This window comes from Zonotrichia leucophrys, chromosome 1 (genome assembly GCF_028769735.1).
Source record: "Zonotrichia leucophrys gambelii isolate GWCS_2022_RI chromosome 1, RI_Zleu_2.0, whole genome shotgun sequence".
Taxonomy (NCBI): Eukaryota; Metazoa; Chordata; class Aves; order Passeriformes; family Passerellidae; genus Zonotrichia; species Zonotrichia leucophrys.
In genome coordinates this window covers 34,028,860-34,047,172 of record NC_088169.1, presented here as the reverse complement: position 1 = coordinate 34,047,172, position 18,313 = coordinate 34,028,860, and the positions used below count along the sequence as shown (strand labels likewise).

The following is an 18,313-nucleotide window of genomic DNA, read 5'->3' as shown; positions in this document are numbered from 1 at the left end:
ATACAAGGAATTATTCTGGCTTTCAGCAAGCTGTCTCTGTTTATTTTTTAATAGTTATGTTATAGTACCACATTCTATATTTTTACTAAATTGCAGCATCTGACTGCTTGAAAAGATGTGGAATACAAGGCCATGTCTAACAAATAAAGAAAATAATGAAGAAAAATAAAGAATAATTTAGTTTCAGCTAACATTTCAATTTGATCAATTACATGAAATAATAAAATATTTTTCTTTTCTTGCCTCTTGCTTTGAGCTTCCGCCAAAATGATGAGCACAGGTTTTAATTTCAGATTTAATGAAATATTTTGGTGTGGTTACTGACGATAACAGCAAGTTAAACAGTTTGAGTCACAAAACTGCCAGAAAAGACTGGAAATAAGGAACTGGTTCTGACAAGGCCTAACTTCAGGGGAACAAGGTTCAACCTCTTCCTCTCCCATGGAGTGACTGTGGCTATCCAATTTCCCTAGGTATCCACGAATGTCCCTTGAGCCAGGCACTGGGATTATCCGAGTGCTCTGTGGAGAAATGGGTTCCAATTTTTGTTTTGGTGGATGTTACTGCTTCAGAAGCATGATCTTAGAAAATAGATCTGTTTGGGGGAAGTGGTGGGGAGGAATTCAGTTGAGCTCAGAAGTTTTAGAGGCGGTTTCTGTGCAGAATTAACAGCTGTTTAAAAAGTATGCTGTGTTTTACATTTGGTGTAATGCCAACATGGAGATTAATTGGTGTTTTATAATGATGCTCTGGGCTTTGTTTGAGAGCAACCTTCTGACAAAGCAAGGTCATGACTGAAGGTGTGTCTGGAGTATATGTTTGCCCTAGTCAAGCCAGCAGAGAATGTCAGCAAGAAGTGGGTGTGAGTGGAGAGTTGGCACTGATTGCCTTCATATGAGCTGTGCATAGCTGTTTGCACCTCAGATACAGTGTGTTCAGCGTGTACCTGCTGCCAGAGTAGTGCTCAGGAAAAAAAACCAACACCAAAAAGATTCTATAAATAGGTAAAGTGTTTTTTTGTAGTGTGTGAAGAGCTAAATTTAACACTACTAAAGTCTGTTCCGCTTCTTCAGTAGCTGTATGAATTGTTAATTCAGGGTGTGCTTTGATGCTCCTCAGGTTTTGCTCTCTGCTGCAAGATGAACTTGTTTTTTCTTTCCTTTGAAAGACTGAGCTGCTCTCAGTTGGCCTTTTCTCTAAAACACATCAGCACAAGGAGAGGAAATTCATTTTGTAGGCAGCAATTGTTTTGAACTAGAAGTACTGAAGTAGCTGCGCTTGCTGGAAAAGACTTATTAACAAATCTGAGAAGAAAATTTCTTGTTGATCTTAGGGTTGCTGTAGTCCAGAATAGCTTTGTAAATTAAATGCTTTTGAATGCATTTTATGTTTTATTTGGAGGTGGGAGTATAACTCATAATTGAGGTTGGCAGGGTGAACAAAACATCATTCCCCCACCAATCCCCTGAAAAGCCAAGGCACACGCAGTCTAAAAGGAACAGCAGGTCTATATCCCTTCCTTGCTAGCACTTCAAAGGGAACCATGGAATAAGATAATATTACTTCCAAGAGGTGGACCCACACTTTATGCTATGGATATGCAACAAAAATAACCAAAACTGATTGTTGCAAGTTGAGTCTGAAGTTTGCCTTGATGTGTTGGAATTTGCATTTTTCAGCATCAAAAGTGTTTTGTTTTCCAACAAGCATGGGCTGTTAGTACATAAAAGTGTTTTTCAGAAGCACTGGGAACAGAGAAGCCAAAGGATTTCCTTTTGATCCCTTAACAAGTGACTTAACGTGACAAAGTTTACCAAGTTGCACTGCTTCCCCCTGCTGGAAACGGCTCTCTTCTTCTTGATGTCCTGGAGCACTTTCTTGCTTGCAGAAGCCTGTGGATTTACCGGTGAGTTGCTTGGATTTAAGCAGAGAAGTCCATCTCAGCAGCTGTTTTTCCACTTTTTCACTAAAGCTTTTCAATGAGAAATATGTCTGTGCCTAAATTTGTGTTGTTGGGTTTTTTTGCCTTCTGTCCAATGTTGAAGCTGCAGCTCACTGTGTAACAAAGGCAATGATTTGGTTCAGACACCATCTCCCTAACCTAGTGTCTCACTCACTTGAATGGAAGAGTCATAAAATCTCAAGGTTAAGAATGATGTATGAATTAAATGGATCTGGTGAAGGGAAAGTGTTGTGAGCTGGCAGTAGGCAGACTGATTTTCACATGTGGTTCTGTTCACAGGTGTGGTGGCTGTCCTCTTCTGTGGAATTACCCAGGCACATTATACATACAATAACTTGTCAGTCGAATCAAGAAGTCGCACTAAGCAGGCAAGGTTTCTTTCACCTTTTTTACAGTGCATTGCTGTAGTAGTCCATGTACTTTTGTTTTTACAGCATCTTTTACTTGGCCTTTAACATGTGATGGTTTTCTCTCTAGCTCTTTGAGGTGTTGCACTTCCTGGCTGAGAACTTCATATTTTCTTATATGGGCTTGGCACTGTTTACTTTCCAGAAGCACATATTCAGCCCAGTTTTCATTATTGGAGCTTTTGTATCCTTTTTCACATTGTGTGAAGTTTCTCTGTTTTCTTATGTGCCCAAAAACTTTTGATGTCTGTTGGCTTTACCAAACAGAGAATGGTGGCTGGCCTAAGTGTTCCTAATGTCTTGCAGGTGCAATAATTTGGAGAAAAATCTTTGGTAACTCCTTACATCAAAGCCCTAAAGCCTCTGTGCCACATAGTTGTTGGCTCTGTACCTGAATGTTAGAAGCCATATAATTTCACTAGATAAAGAAATGAATATGCTTTTCTGGGTGCTTTGGGTATTCACAGCCAACACTGCTTGTGTTGTTCTTGTATTTGAACTTTGGAGACCTAGAAAAGGATTAATTCTTTACTTCCAGTGGCCCCTTGAGAAGGTAAGGGGCAAACTACAAATACATAAAAAGGAATGTGGGTGCATAGATCTTCTTTGAGCAACTCCCCAGAGGTCAGCATCTCAGGTGATGGGAGGAGAAAGGAACTCAACTGGGGTGCAGACCATTACATGAAAGGTACACAATTAAAGGTTCTGCCATTTTCTCTGGTTCACTTGGTACCTGACTCTCAAACTCCCCAGAACTGAGCACTTTGTAGTAGTCACACTCATGTAAGCTCTGCATCCTGCCCCTGTTGAAATGGATTGTGTAACTCTCTCCTCACTATATTCCTGGCTGCTTGAAAATTCAGCTGAATTATAAGTGTGCATGAAGAAATGGGAACCAGTCTTCATTTCCCTCTGCCTGCTGTAGGAGTAAGGCTACTGGCAATGGAGGTAAAACCCTGTGAAAGGACATATAAGGATGGCCATGTATGAGATGTACTTGTTTTCTCTTTTTTCTACTGTTTTCTGTATTACTCCTCAGGATTTACCACATCTGTATTTATTTTCCTTTGGCCATTTACTTTTTTCTGGAACAGTGATAAATTTTCTCCTGTGTTTCCTCATGTCCACTTTTCTGACCTAAGAAATGCTCCAGAGCCTGGCAGACATTGGATAAAGATATGAACAGAATGTTACACCTGGTGTACTAAACAATGCAACTTTTCAAGCTTACTGTGGCCTTCCATCTTCTCTCAAGTTGTGCTGTCTGCCCTGGGTTTGTTTTCAGTAGCTGTTTCTCTGCCTACTTGCCTTTTAATGCATTTTCCACATATTTTTCTACGACTGCACTTAACCTCTGTTACCTCCTGAGTGCTTTTCTACCTTTGTGAGGAGGGCAACTATACTAGCACCCGTGTTTTACTCAACACCTGTGGTCCCCATTGAGTTAACAACTTGCAAAGGTGAAATGTAGACACATCACAGAGTTCTTGAAAGTGACAGGCTGGACTGTAAAGACAAAGCTAGAGCCTCAGCATCCTTGGCAAAATCTTAGCTATTATCCCTACATACATTAGTCTTGATGGCTTCTGATGTCTGATTTCCTCAAAAGGACCAGTTTAAAAGTTGCTTGGAATAGTTATGTGAGGGTTATTGAAAAAAGTAATAATCAAAATCTGATTTTCCTAGATATATTCCCTACTGACAGTATTGCTTTACTTTAGTTATGGCAACAACCCAGTGGTGTCTAGAGCTCTTACATTCTCTTTATTTCTTTTCCATGGGAGATGTATTATCCTTCTAATGTTCCCATCCCAGCAGCAAATGAACAGTGTTTCTTTGGCTTCTGGCCTGTTGGCACTTTATAGGATTTCAGCCCATTACTCTAGTTTTCCCCAAAATGTTCTTTATACAGTGGAGAGTGTTTTCAGCTTTCTGATTCTTCCCTGGATGTTGTTCACCACAGTGGGGATGCTTACCACCTACTGTCATGAATTTCTGCAATACTTTTTCATTATTCTTTTTCAGCTTCATTCTAGTGCTGACAAATGGCTTTTGGATTTCTATTCTTAGTAACTCTGTACTGCTGTTTGCTAGCCATTAGGATATTTTGTCTCTGCAGGAATCATAATGGGGTGGCCACTTGCTGGTCTTAAGTTGGTTTTCCCTCTGTATACAGGGCTGCCTTTCTGTTGTTCCAAAACTCAAAATTGCATGGTGCTGGTGATAATTGTTTAAAGTGTGAATTTCCAAAGTAAAGCCTTCATTTGTAAAATTAGTCATTTTAATACTAGCTATAATTTCACTGCTCATCTAAAAACTTAGTTATATTAGTAAAAAATGTGCATTTAATGCAATCACTTCTGAATGCACAAGTTAGATAAAATTGGGGAAAGTCTGCTTTAGATACACAGCTACAGGAAGAACACTTGATATCATGATGTAAATCTCTCACTAAAACAAAAGATTTGTGTTAAAGCTGGGTACCAAAAACTGCATACCTCAGGAAAAAGAAATCCTTAACCCTCAGCTGCAAACAGGTTGCAATCTTTTTGGGCAGAGCTGCACATATCTACCCTCTCTCCTTCTTGTTGAATTTGGGCAGAAGACATAAGATCAGCTGGAGCTTTCAGCACATGATGATGTTTTCAGGTAAGAGCAACAAGTCTTAATTTTGACTCATAAGAAATTGACTCTGCTACCTTCTCTTTTTGTAATCCACATTCATGCATCCTGAAGGGAAGGGTTGCTGATTGATTGTTGCAGCATGCCATCCTGTGTCTTTCAGCCTTTACAGAAAGTTTGCCATGCCTGGGGTGGGTGAAATGCCCCCTGCTCACAGCAGGCAGCACCTGATGTTGGGGATAGAGCATTTTCATTTGAAGTGCTTTTGGAGGACATGGGAGAATTGGGATGTATCTCTTCCAAAAGGTTATTTCTAGCTGAGAGGACATTCACATTGTGCAGAAACAGATACCTGCTGAGAAAATTGAGGTGTATTTATGGGTACCCTTTCTCATTTAATTGGACCAAGGTATTTGCCTTAAATTGCCTTATAATTTCTGTCACACAGATAACTGTTCAAGTTTGTAATTTAAGGCAAATTATGCATTGTGTGTCTAAACATGTGCATCCTCAAGAAGCTCCAGGGAGTCCTCTGTACAAAAGAGGATATAAAGAGGATAGACCCAGGCTATTTTCAGTGCTGCCCTGTGCCAGGCCCAGAGGTAATAATGGGCACAAACTGGAACATATGAGGTTTTCTGTTTGAACATCAGAAAACCTTTTTTACTATGTCCAAGCATTGTATAAATTGTCCAGAGAGGTTGTGGTATCTCCATCCATAGAGATATTCAAAAGACTTGTAAATATGGTCCTGTGGAGCAGGGGTTGTTCAAACAGGGGGATTGGACCAGATGAACTCCTGGGGTTCCTTAAAACCTTAACCATCCTGGGATTCCTCTGCATGGGAAGTCTGCAGGTGGTCCCATGTCGTGGCTTGTTCTTGCTAGTGAAGTTTCACAACTGGGAGCAGAGGAGAGGAGGAAAGATATAGTTTGCCTGTGACCATGTAATTAATTAGACTATTTTTATAGCTGATAGAAGTGTCAGGTCAAGAACTCACATTTCAATTATGGATTCAACTGGAAAAGTCTGAACTTTTATCTGATTCGGGGAGTTGCTTAACTTACATAATGCTTTGCTGTTGTTCACAACTTGTTTGTTTCTGTCTTCCTTTCCTGTTAGTTTCTGGAAGCATTTACACCTTTTCACAGCACCTGTGGATTCTATAAGTTATAGGAGATGAGGAGAATTACAACATTCTGTTGTAAATTGTCCCAGGGCATAATTTGTCAGGGAATCTAAGGAAATTAAAAGCTGCTGGAGCCCAGTGCTTTCTGCCTGACACTTTGTGAGAGAGAGCAAGGAAAGGTGCTGTGCTATCCACAGTCATGCCTGCATTTCTGAAGCTGTGCTGTTTCATTCTTTCTGATAGGTCTCAGGGGAGCCATGGCATTTGCCCTGGCTATACGAGATACTGCCACCTACTCCCACCAAATGATGTTCTCAACAACGCTGCTCATCGTGTTTTTCACTGTGTGGATTGTTGGTGGAGGCACAACCCCCATGCTGTCCTGGCTGAACATCAGGTTGGTATGCAGCTCTGTGCTGGGGAAACTTCACTTTTCAACAGGCAGCTATGCTAATTTGGCATAGCTCTACAGAACTTGTTTGATGCTTGCTAGAAGAATTTAGAACATGGTATTTATATAGATATATATATATATGTAGGTATTTAGGACATAGTATTTTATAGAGGAAGGTGCCAGTGCAGTCTGGTGAAGAAAATGTTCTGATGCTGCTGGGATTCAGCCTGAAGGTGCCCTGGTGCTCTGCAAAAAGGTATCCAGGTCTATGTCAGTCCAGTTGGATATAGAATAGTGTTGCCTGATAAAGCAGCTCCAAATTGAAAAGAAAGAATCAGTCTAGTCCCATATAAACTTCATATTATACTAAGACTGTTCCCTTTCTTTTGGCTCTTCATAATGGGCCTGTTAAGGTTTTTAAGTTCAGTGGATTCTTTACTGGGTGGTGCTAAGATGACTGTACTTTAAACAAAACCTGATGTTATCTAAGCAACTGGGATAAATGGGATCCTGCTGATCTTTGGGGTGTGTTTCATACTGTTTTGAGGAGATCTGTGAAAATGGTAAGTTGCATGATTATAGATGTCTGACTATAAATCCTGGCTAATACTTAGTACTTTTGACTGCATGTACTTTGATGTTTGAGACTATTTATCAAGAGAAGTGCTAGAGAATCACAAATCAATCATTGTTAAAGACATACATATTATAATTTTGGAAGTTTTGGCAGTTTGGGAGACAAAGATAAACAGAGGGGAATTACAACAATACAGGCTGTACAAGCCCTGAGTGCAGCCGACCATTACCTCTGCCACAGGGCTCAGCAGTAGGACAGGACTGAATTCCTGCATGTGGCCCAGCCCTTGGCCAGCTGCAGAATCATTCTGAGGTAGCAGCTTTTTTTCCTCCCACCCTCCTCCATCAAAACCAGGAAGCATCCCAGATTATGCACTTCCTCTTTTGGCTAATCTAGCTCAGTAGTGAGACTCCATAAGCCTGGCTGGTGAGCTGGTCCTGCAGGCAGAGAGCACAAACCCCATATCCATTCCAGGCTTATCCCTGAGGTGGCTGGGCTTGCAAAAGGCATTAGTGTGACCAACAAGGCAGAACAGCTGTAAAGGCTATGGTGCCATTCTTAGAGAAGTAACTACCAAAAGGTAGCTGAATGAAGCATAGTTTTGAGTGTTTTGCTGTAGTTTTAGGGGGAAGTTTACCCATCCTTGCAAGTAAGCAGTAATTTTAGCTGTCACTTTTTTGGCGTGTTAGACAGAAAATAAAGGCTTAACTTTCTGTCAAAGGAAGGATAACAACTTTAACAAGGGATCTCTACATAGGAAGGATTTTTACAGCTGGCTCGGTAGGTGCTGGCCTGCTAGATATGCAGCCTGCACCTTCTGGGACGGCATGGAATCAGATTTGTGCCAGGAGGTGGCAGCCCTGTGCAGCTGATGGAGAGTTAGAAACTTGGCGCTGATGAGGTACCCTCAGTGGTTAGAACACTTTCTGCTGGGGGGGAAAAAGAAGTAATCCTGATTTTACAGATTTTTTAAAAAGTGGGATAAATTATTTTCCAGCTGAATTTTTAAATTATGCCAGTTATCTCTTTTCCTTCCCCTTCTGCTCTGGGGAAGGGGTAATCAGGAGGAGATGAAGCTGTCCCAGTGCTGTCCCAGTGCTGTCCCAGTGCCTCACTCAGCAGCAGTGCACAGTGCTGATGCAGTCCCTAGGCTGAGCAATAGGTAACTTGTCCCTAGGGTGCCTGCTGAGCCTTGGAACCTTCCCATTAAATTAGACTGCCAGAGGCTGGAAATAAGTAGTGAGAACATGCAGGATTATTTAGCAGAAAAGAGGTTATAAGATTAAAAGCGGTTTGCTTCCTAGATGAAGTGATGTAGAAAATTAATGCCATGTGTGTGTTGGATTTAAATGTCAGGATTTTTGGGGGCTCCTAAGAGTCCAGTTCTGATGGAGGTCATACCCATTGTACCAGGAAGGAAGGCAGGCTAATCAGCCATTACCAAATCCTCATGAAGTATTTGGCCTTTCCTCAGTGTGGAGGCAAATAGAAGGCCATGTCTGGGCAAGTCAGGGAAGCCAGGACAGACATGAAAACCCAAGGGGATTATTTAAGGTGGTGCCTGCATGATTTAAGCAGAGCTGTACCAGGGCACTGACTCGAGGCAGGAGTGTCAGCCTGGCCTGGTGCTCTGAGCTCATGGGGAGGCAGCTGTGTGCATGCAAGGGGAAATGCCTGCACAGGCATCCAGAATTGCTTGGCTGTGGCTTGGAGGAAGAGGCACACACCTTCTGGCCACACCATTAGCTGGGTAGTGTTTGGGATGCGTGCTTGGTTCTTTACTTACTGTTGGTCCCCTCCCTCCCATGATACTAAATATTAAAAGCAGGTAAAGGGTAGAGAAGTGAACATGAAAATTAGGCTTTGGTATAATAAAAAGCAGTATAAGGAGCAAAATTGGCAAAAAATACCCTCTGCTTCCTCTTGGTGTTCTGAAAGTTTCAGGTATTTGATGAGCAGCATTCTTAGTAGTAGATTTTTTTCATAGAGGGTAGGTTACCAGGGACCACTGACCAGGCTTTTATATACAGCTAAGCAAAGAACCTATGGTTTGTAGCAGAGGCTTAACTTCAGTTTACTGCTTAACTGGTTGGAAAAGTGAGGTCACAACTTCAAAATCTGAGTAGAAAAATAAGAGGATCTTGAGATGCTTTTGATTTCTGCTACTTGATGCTGAGAAAATTAAAAACCATCACCAGAAACTGGAGTTAAAGCCATGATATCATGTGTTAGAGTTCCTTGGCTGACTATCAGTGAGGCACATCGAACATTTGAGTGGTAAATAGTTACATTTTCTTAGTAGTAGATTTTTTTTTTTCTTAGAAACTAAAGCACGACCTAGATATTAAAAATATAGTCTCATCCTTTAAGACCTAAACAAAGAAACAATTTCCTGGCTGAAGCTTTAACAGTTTCAGCAAACTTGAAAGCTGTGTAAATCAAAACCGCTGGCAAAATTCCTCTTTTCAAAAAAATAGCTGACTTCTTGTTTCATTTGTCTGTCACAGGAAAAAAAAGGGAACTCCTAGCATTTGTATTGCAAAACAATGTGTTTTCCACTTTTGATTAGGGGTTAGTGACCTGGTTCTTTTCATGTTCAATGAAGCAACACAAAGATTAGTGCCTTCCTCTCCTTCATAACCTGCTGCAAATGCAGAAGTCATTGCTTATTTTAATGAAGTAATTTCAATTATACTTAGAAACCTTTCCATAAATCTCAAAGCATTGTATCTCACACTTTAATTTAGATTTCTTTTCACCATAAAAGCTAAAGCCTGCACAGACAATGCCAACTTAGATATTTAGTGCCTTATGTCTCTGACTTTGCATATACAATCTTTAATGAACTTTCTATTCAGTGATTTTTTTTTTTTTTTTTTTTTGTAAAAGAGGAAACTTAAAAAGAAATATGGAAGCATTAACTCTCATCCAGCTAACTGGGATGGTGGTAAACATGCTGGCTTGGTGGTTATTCTCCATTTTATCCTTCACTGCCTTCAGCCACTCTCTGCTGCCCTGAAGGCAGATGCACAGACACAGGGGCTGTCCTTTGCCCTCTGTTGTGAGCTTTTTCCTTGCCCATCTCTTTCTGTACTGCTCCTTCCAGTTGTCTTTCCCTAGTTTTTCTGTTCTTCCTGCTTTCCCAATCTCTAGTTTTTCACCATCAGTCTTGAATCTCCCTTAATAGTGGGATAGTCCAGCCTCCAAATCTCCAGCCTCACCCCTCTGGGATTTTCCCTTAGTAGGAAAGAGATCACCTGTTCCTCTGGAAGTCTGGAAGTGAGCATGGGAGATGTTTTCTTTTCTCTCTTCTCATTCTCTGAAACACAGCAATTCAGACCACAGAGGAAAAGTGTGGGGAAGACACTGTGGGAGTTGGGTGAGACACATCTGGTTGAGACACACTGGAGTAGAAGTTGGGTTGAGACACATCTAGAGCACACAGATGACATGAGCTGAACTGCCAAGCTCTGGCAAACCTTGGCCAGACAATGACTTTGTCTTGGTTAGGTGAAGTAAACAAATACCCAAAGGCATCCTATGAACAACCTGAGACAACTTCTCCTAATTCCAGAGTTTTTTTGGAATTGGGTTTTAATTTTTTTTTAAACATGGTGGTGGGAGTTCTCTTCTTTCTCAGCCATCTTCTGAGAAACTGTTGAACTCTTCAAAAATAGCTAAAATTTTCCAAAAATGCTGTACTCATTACAGACATCTGGGAAAACTTTAGTATACTAACTTGGCAAAGATACAGGAAAGAGAAAGAAGTCATAGAAGGGAAGTTATTGGGCAGTTTTTAATTTTAGTTTTTGCTGTACATGCAGAACCATCTCTGTGATGGCCTTGGGGAACAGAGTACTCTGACCTGGAGTGTATGTTGGCCTGGGAAAAGAGCTATTGAACCTGGAATCCAAATCAAAGCTGTCTCAAGTCTGGTATTTGCCTCAATATTCAAGGATTAGATGAGTACATGCTTTTTGTATCACAAGCTATGGCCTTAAATATTTGGTTAGTCAAGATGTCAGCCTGCAACCAGGGTGTGTACACCTGCTTTTTCTAAAGTGAGGTCTCTGTGGATTTCTGATCATCTGGGCTTTTATTTCACATAAGCAATATATAGTTCATGACACATGCCTTCATGGAAAAATATGGGGAAAAACCCCACAGGCTGCTAAGGAATGTATGTGAAAAATACTGGAAACCAAACTTGCTTTCATTAGCACCTAAAAGAACCCCCAGAAACAGAACTGAAAAAGGCAAAGCAGTGAGTAAAACCAGACTCTGCTATGACTGGAGATTAAATCAAAAACTGATAGTCAATTTTTAGTTCAAGCAGTGGAGTGATTTAGGGCTTGTTACCAGTTGATTTGGAGTGCTCTGGTACCAGGCAGTACTGGTGACCCCTCTCACACACGTACAGCTTCCCGTGATCACTTCCTGCGATGTCTCTTTCTCTTTCAGGCCATGTGCACATCTGAAGGGGTAGGAATTGCCTTAGGTTGGCTCTGTCTGTGTGCAGCACCAAAGAGAGCAACTGAATCTGGTTTCTGGGGGGTGTAGTTTGTCACTAACACAGATTAATACAGTTGCCAGCTGGGATCTGAATGTATGAAGAATATTACTGGATATGTCAATCACAAGTTACTGCTATTGCTAATTTTTGGTTTTTGGTCACTTTGTCATTGCTCTGTCATTGTTTTTCATGTATGTTTTGTCTTTTTTGATTGGGTATGGAATTTTTTTTTGTTGGTTTGTTTTGTTTTGCTAAGAGCTCTGTAGAGCCCCCATCTCATGAGCATTTTGTTACTCACATTTCATTCTTGTACTGTACCAGAGTTGGTGACCATGTTCCATCGGTGGAAGAGATGAGTGAAAGCCACTGGCTGTATTTCAGGTGACACTGTGCTTTCCTTGATACCACATTAACCTGGTGCTTGGCTTTCTTCATCTTTGTAACACTGAGTGTTTGCTCTTTTTCTGTACTGTGGCATGCTGCTGCTGCTTCTTTTCTGAGAGTACTAGAGATGTTCCTCAACTCTGAGTCCAGTCATTTATTCTGAGCTGTGAGAGTGTGGATCACACATCATGTCCAAAAAATGAAACTATAAAACACATTCTTTCACTCTGTGTATAGATATTTAATAAAGCAAAACTCGAATCTCTGACCTTGGAAGACTTGAGAGCTGAAAAGGATTATAAGATCAAATAATGGATTTGATCTTATGATCTTTAATCACAAAGGCATTCTTAAGCATTGCTTGAGGTTATTTTTTGTAACTCTTCAGCTTGGAAGGAACTTCATAGGTGATTTAGCCCAGCCTTTTTGGGGATACATTTTTAAAAACAGAGAGATATCAACCAGAGAAGACTAGGATTCTGGCATGGTGTTTTTAGAGCAGATAAATGGTTAGAGAGAGAATTTAAAATAAGATAAATCTCTAACTGACATCTATAGGCAATGTATATGTGTGTGCACATAAAAACATACAAAATATTTGTGTAAAGAAAGTCCTTTGGGATGGGGCAATGAAAGGTTTTCATGTACCTTGTCTCACTTGAATGTTTCCAGCAAACCACTAGATGTGCCAGAGATGCAATGAGTTAGTTTGTACAGACAATCTGAGAACTATTATCTATTACAGTCACTCTTGGCTGTAGTAACTACACATGCTAAATCTCATAATGCCTGCTATTTCAGTAACTTGTCATCCATGTGTTGTAGGGCCCTGGAAAAGTTTCTGAAGTATCAGAAGAAATCATTCCACCCATTTAAAGATGATGCAGCAGGAAACTTGATGTAGTTCTGTATGCCTTTTTATCATTCATTTCCATCCACTTAGCTCAGTTTTGTGTGTGAACCACTTTCTCCCACACTGTTTAAATTACTGAATTATACATAAGCTTAACGTTTTTGAGAGATCAAATCTGAGTAGCTCCTCTCCTACATGTGGTGCTGGAGTTGTAGCTGTAGAATAAAGACCAAGAAGTCCAGGAGTCAGTTCAGGGCAGAAATGCTGTGTTTGGTGTTGGGCATTAGGAGATCAAGAATAGTCCCTTTGCTGTTACAGAGATCTTGAGGCATGGAAAGCCTCTTTTGCCTTAAAAAGACGTTTTCATTAGGGAGGAGTGAAGAAATACCCTTAAATTGGAATAATTTTACTATAGCATACTCTTGTCTACAGATTCTAATGGCCTTCCCACGGCTGAAATAAAGGTGTCTGAATTTTACTTACTAATAATTGTCTGTACTGAAGGAATAAGGTGTCTATCACATACCAAAGTTATTCCAATGGGGGAAATAAATGGATTTTTCACTGATTTTGAAACATATATGCATTGTTACAGCTGAAAGACTGCTCATATTCTTCATCTGAAATCTCCTTTTTAAGAGTTACTTATCTGTACAGCCTTGGGAATCTCCACATGCTTTGAGCAAGGCTGCCCTCCCTTTGCCTCCCACCTCTGGGAGGGGGTCTGTGTAAATCCACCCAGTAATAGTTTAATTTATAAAGCAGGTTCAATAAATGAGAGCTGATATTGACCTTTGCAGCACATGTAATTGACAGGAAGCTTTTAAAATATATTAAGCATATGAAATGGATTTTTTTTCTTCAGCATAAGAAGAAAATCAATGTTGAAGATGTACATGTATCAGCCTAACTTGTACTTTTAATTATTGAAGTAGTTAAGCAAAGATGAAGTAACTGTTTTCTGTGCTTCTTTTCACTGTAAAGGAGGCTGGGACAAACTTGACTGGTTTTTGGTATTGTTTTGTTTCAGGTGCTAAAAGTGACACTTAGAATTCTAGTGGCTGGGCCTGCAAAAAAAAAATTATGCTTGTCATGAGATAAGAGTATTTATCCTTGAAACTTAAAAAGGCAGGCTTGCTACCAAAAAGTTAAGCTTCCTATACAGTTGATGCTAGAATAGAGGATAAAAGCATATTGTTTGAAAGATACAAAAAGTAATTGTGAGAATTCAAAATGGAAATGTATTTGGTGTTAATCTCTGAACTGAAGAACAGACTTTGAGAGTAATTTTTTTCTTTTTAAAATGTGATTTATGGAAAATAATTATGTATAAATATTCAAAATATACATTCATTTGAAGAATAACTTTGAAAAAAGGTTAAATGGACAAGTCTCTGTGGATATACTATTTCAATATTGAAAGGACCATTTGTGGTATGATTTTTTTTCCCTAAAATTTGAACCATTTTAAATAGAAAAGATTTTTTTGCCTCTACAGCACAACAGTGAATCCAGATTTCTGGTCTGTGATATACTATGACTTTTCACTGAACAGTGTTTTTATCTTGTTTTTGTCTTCAATTATGCCCCATTCCCTTGCCTAAGGGCAGTTAAAATTCTCAAAACAAGTGCACAACCTTGTAAGTCAAGTAAAAGCTGAGACACTGAATTGTATGGTTTTCTTATGTACTATGAAGTGAATAGGTGGCCCAGGGAGTAAAAACTATTTGGGGAATGCGAGCTATGTTCATCTTTTGGAACAAAATTCTTGGACTCCCCATTCACAGTGTCAGCTATGCAGCCAACCTGAGCCTGGTTGCTTTGCACAGCACATTGAACCTTCCCCCATGTGCAGTTTGGAAAGCCACAAGTATTTTTCTTTTATCTTCATGTGTGCTTATGAAGGAATGCATACTCTTATATTTCTGTAGTGAGTTGGTTTCCTGATGTTGTTTGTCAGCTTTCTGCATTAGAACCCAGTTTCCCTGCCAAAGCCTGTTCTTGTGCAGTGATAGCCAAGGCAGTAACACCTCAGCCCTTGTGAGCTCTCAGAGCTCTTGTGTGTGGTGTTTTATTTTAGCATGTGTTACAATCCAGTACTCAATCTGTCTATCCAGTGTTCTCCTAAACTGGTGAAGTTTTCAGTTCTGGTTTTCAGAGGCTGGTCAGTGCCAAGGAATTTGCAGGCTAAATGTACCTAAAGTTTGGGATGACTCTATATATGGAAAAAGGAAGTAATGAGGAAAGAAGAAGATGCTTAGAAAAAAAGAAAGAAATACAAGCAAAGGACTGTGTCAGCACTAGTTTTATATGAGGCTGCTGCAGAGCAACCTTCTGGATTTTCCCTGAACTACATTAATTCATGTGATGCCTTGAGATGGCTGTGAGTCCTCAAGGATGGCTTAAAACTTTTCTTCTTCTATTGTTCTATCAAAGATGCTGCCCTGGAAGCTATTTGAAAGTTCTCTTTTTATTTGATCTGAGCATGATGTCTCTGTGACCAACCAATGATATGGTCTGACCAGCAAGGTTCTCTTGGCCTCTGGTGATGCTTAGGGCTGCTGCATAAACACCATGGCTATAAAATGATTAGCTGACAAAAAGTCCAAGTAACAAGGACATTGCACCAAACCAGCTCAGTCCCTTCCAAAAGAGTAGAAGTGACAATGTTAACAAAATCTTATTGTCTGAAAGGGCTGTCACATGTGTTTCCCCACACTTACTATGTGGCATGGTGGGACTGAAACACAACACATTTGAGACCGAGAATCTTATCTGACTTTTAAGGTTGGAGGTTTGTGTTCTACAAGAAATGACAGAGATCAGGACATGAATAGGATATAAAATAGAAAGTCCAGTCTACCCCCAAACCAGACCAGAAAAACCTGAACATAATTACAAAGATTAAATGCCAGTCTTGTATAGGAGCCATATTTGCAAGGATGGTTCAGTAATAAGATGCTTTCTGACCATGCAAAAGTGAGTAGACAGTTTCTTCTTAACATATTATCCTGTCAACCCCTCACTACACAAACCCTTCCTCACTTAGATGGGAGGCTGGACTACAGGCCACATGCTAGTCTACTGTGGCTGTGTTAAGTGAATGAAACTTGCAGCAAATTAATGTTGTGACCTTTTAGAATTTTTTTTTTTTTGCTTCCCATAGTGCTTTAAAACATGGAGTGTGTGTGTCTTTTTAAAATCTTATATTATAGTCATTCACAGATTTATCTGGCAGCTATTTGCTGGGGAAATATTTAGGCTGGGCTTAATCCTTAGTTTCTGTTTTCTTCCTGCTGGATATAAGGGATACTCTCCACTGAAGAGGATGCCATCCACTTTTTAAGGCAAAAATAGTGTTTTCAATTGTTCTAAAAAAATTGGGAGCAAAGGTAAGCAGAAGGTGTTGATGGTGACATAGAGTTAAAGCAGTTTCTTGAGTGCAAACATATCTCATTTATAACTGTGTAACTGCAGATGAGTAATGGACAGATCTTCCTCAATCTATTCTTATAACTTCTCTGATGCAGCTTTGCTGGGTGCTTAAAGTGCTTTTAAAATGCATTCTGCCAAACTTACAGCATTTGCAACCCTCAGTAACACCACTTGCTTTGTTTTCCTAATGTTTCTGTAGGGTTGGAGTTGACCCAGATCAGGATCCTCCACCTACTAATGACAGCTTTCAAGTCTTACAAGGAGTAAGTAATTACATAACTTCTCTATTAGGCTGTTCTTATTTTATAACTAAGACAATAGAAAACTGCAGAAGTTGTATGCGTGGGTAAAACCTTTCTGTCCTAGCTGGCAAGTCAGTAGGGGATTTTGCTTTGTAACATTCAAGTAATGCCCACTGAAAAACATTCAGTGATTTTGGGTGTAACACTGTCATGGTCACATTTTTGTGTATATGTGGGGCATCACAAACCTCCCCAATTCTACTAATACACTGTATAACAATGCACTTTCCTCTTCCCTTACCTACCCAACATGCTTGCTCTTAGCATGCTACTGCACAAATAGTTCTTCTTAGTTCCGAGGTAATACTCTTGGCTCCTCTTCCTTAACTGATACCAAATTTTAGCCCTTGGGCTTGGTTAGGATCCAAGATTAAGTTTGCTAATCTGATCTTGACTCTTGTATACCAAAGCACATGCCAGCTGGATCCTGCCTGGACTACCCATCACCTGGGTGAAGCAGAAGGAGCACGGGCAAATTGACATTTGTATTCTGCAAACTGTGGCTGTGAATCTTTAGGGAAGCTTTCCATGCATCAGTAACAACCCAAGAGTTGACTTTTTTTCCCCCTGAAATATGCTATTGGCATAGATCATTGGAAGAATGTTGCTCATAGCAGAATTTGCAGTTTTGCTCATCTATAAACTAGAGTTGATTCACAGGAGGAACGAAAGGTCTGGAAAAAACCAAAACAACTCAAAAATTCCTCAGGCTTAACTGAGGGAGTTTCCTCTGTCCAGATCTTAGTTTCCACTCTTCCAGAGTTCTGCTTGACACTGATAGATCAGCAGCACAGCTGTTTGCTTATGTAGGAACCTACTTGAGCAAGGCAACTTTGGATCTGGAGGATGCTTAGGGAACAAGTGTTGTATGATGATGCTGGTGTTCAGGCTTGTCAGAGATAGATGAATGTATTTGGGATTAGCTTTTTTCATAGTGGCTTCTCCTGCCTTGGGTTTTGTTTGGGTTTCTTGGGGTTTTTTTGTTGTTGGGTTTTTCTTTTTTTTTTTTGGTTGGTTGGTTTTTTGGTGGATTTTTGTTGTTGTTAGGATTTGGGGTTTTTTTTTTTGGCAGGTTTTTTGTGGGCTTTTTTGTTTGTTTTGGTTTTGGTGGGGTTTTGTTGTTGTTTGTTTGAGTTTGGGGGTTTTTTGTGGGCTTTTTTTGTTTTATGTTTTTTGTGTTAGTTGGTTGGTTGTGGGGTTTGTGGTGGTTGGTTATTTTTTCCCCCCAATCCTTTCATTTCTTTTCCTGGTACATGTTGTACAGGGAAGAGATACTTGCTTAGGAAGCACCTCTTTCATTTCAGACACTGCATTTGACATCTCTATGTTCTTTGTAAAAGCCAGCACACAAAATAGAAGCTGAAATAGTGGAGCGGGCTACAAGTAAGGGTGAACTTTCTTTTGTAACCATCTGGAAGTAACCAGAAGTTCAGACCTCAAAAGAGCTTTTACAGTGAAGGCCACAGTTATTGCACATAGCCAAGGTTAGGAAGTGGTACCATGGAAGGATGGCTTTGGCCAGTCCAGACTGAGCTTGTCCTCAGTAACTGAGGGATTGCTGTAACGGGAACAGAGCATGGGTATTCTGTTCTCATTCAGTGTCTGCTGTGGAAATATCATGTTTGCTTTTTCCCATGCAAACATAAAGAACTTACCCATTTGTTTCCCTCTTTAGCTGTGCATTGCATTGCTAATGTAGTTCATTAGTCAGTTCCCTTTGGACTCATCTTTCTC

General features: G+C 40.1%; 1 protein-coding gene across 2 annotated transcripts in view; it reads left to right on the top strand.

Moving 5' to 3' along the window:
* Positions 1-18,313, top strand: part of SLC9A7 (solute carrier family 9 member A7) — a 69,467-nt gene that overhangs the window by 39,430 nt on the left and 11,724 nt on the right. Inside the window, exons 8-14 of one of the 2 annotated variants that reach the window (XM_064711516.1) lie at positions 1,801-1,906; positions 2,243-2,331; positions 2,441-2,554; positions 4,908-5,019; positions 6,365-6,518; positions 11,927-11,986; positions 16,477-16,540. In XM_064711516.1, coding sequence (XP_064567586.1) covers positions 1,801-1,906; positions 2,243-2,331; positions 2,441-2,554; positions 4,908-5,019; positions 6,365-6,518; positions 11,927-11,986; positions 16,477-16,540 — 699 coding nt within the window. The remainder of the gene's footprint in view (positions 1-1,800; positions 1,907-2,242; positions 2,332-2,440; positions 2,555-4,907; positions 5,020-6,364; positions 6,519-11,926; positions 11,987-16,476; positions 16,541-18,313) is intronic. The other variant, XM_064711523.1, reaches the window with a different exon arrangement.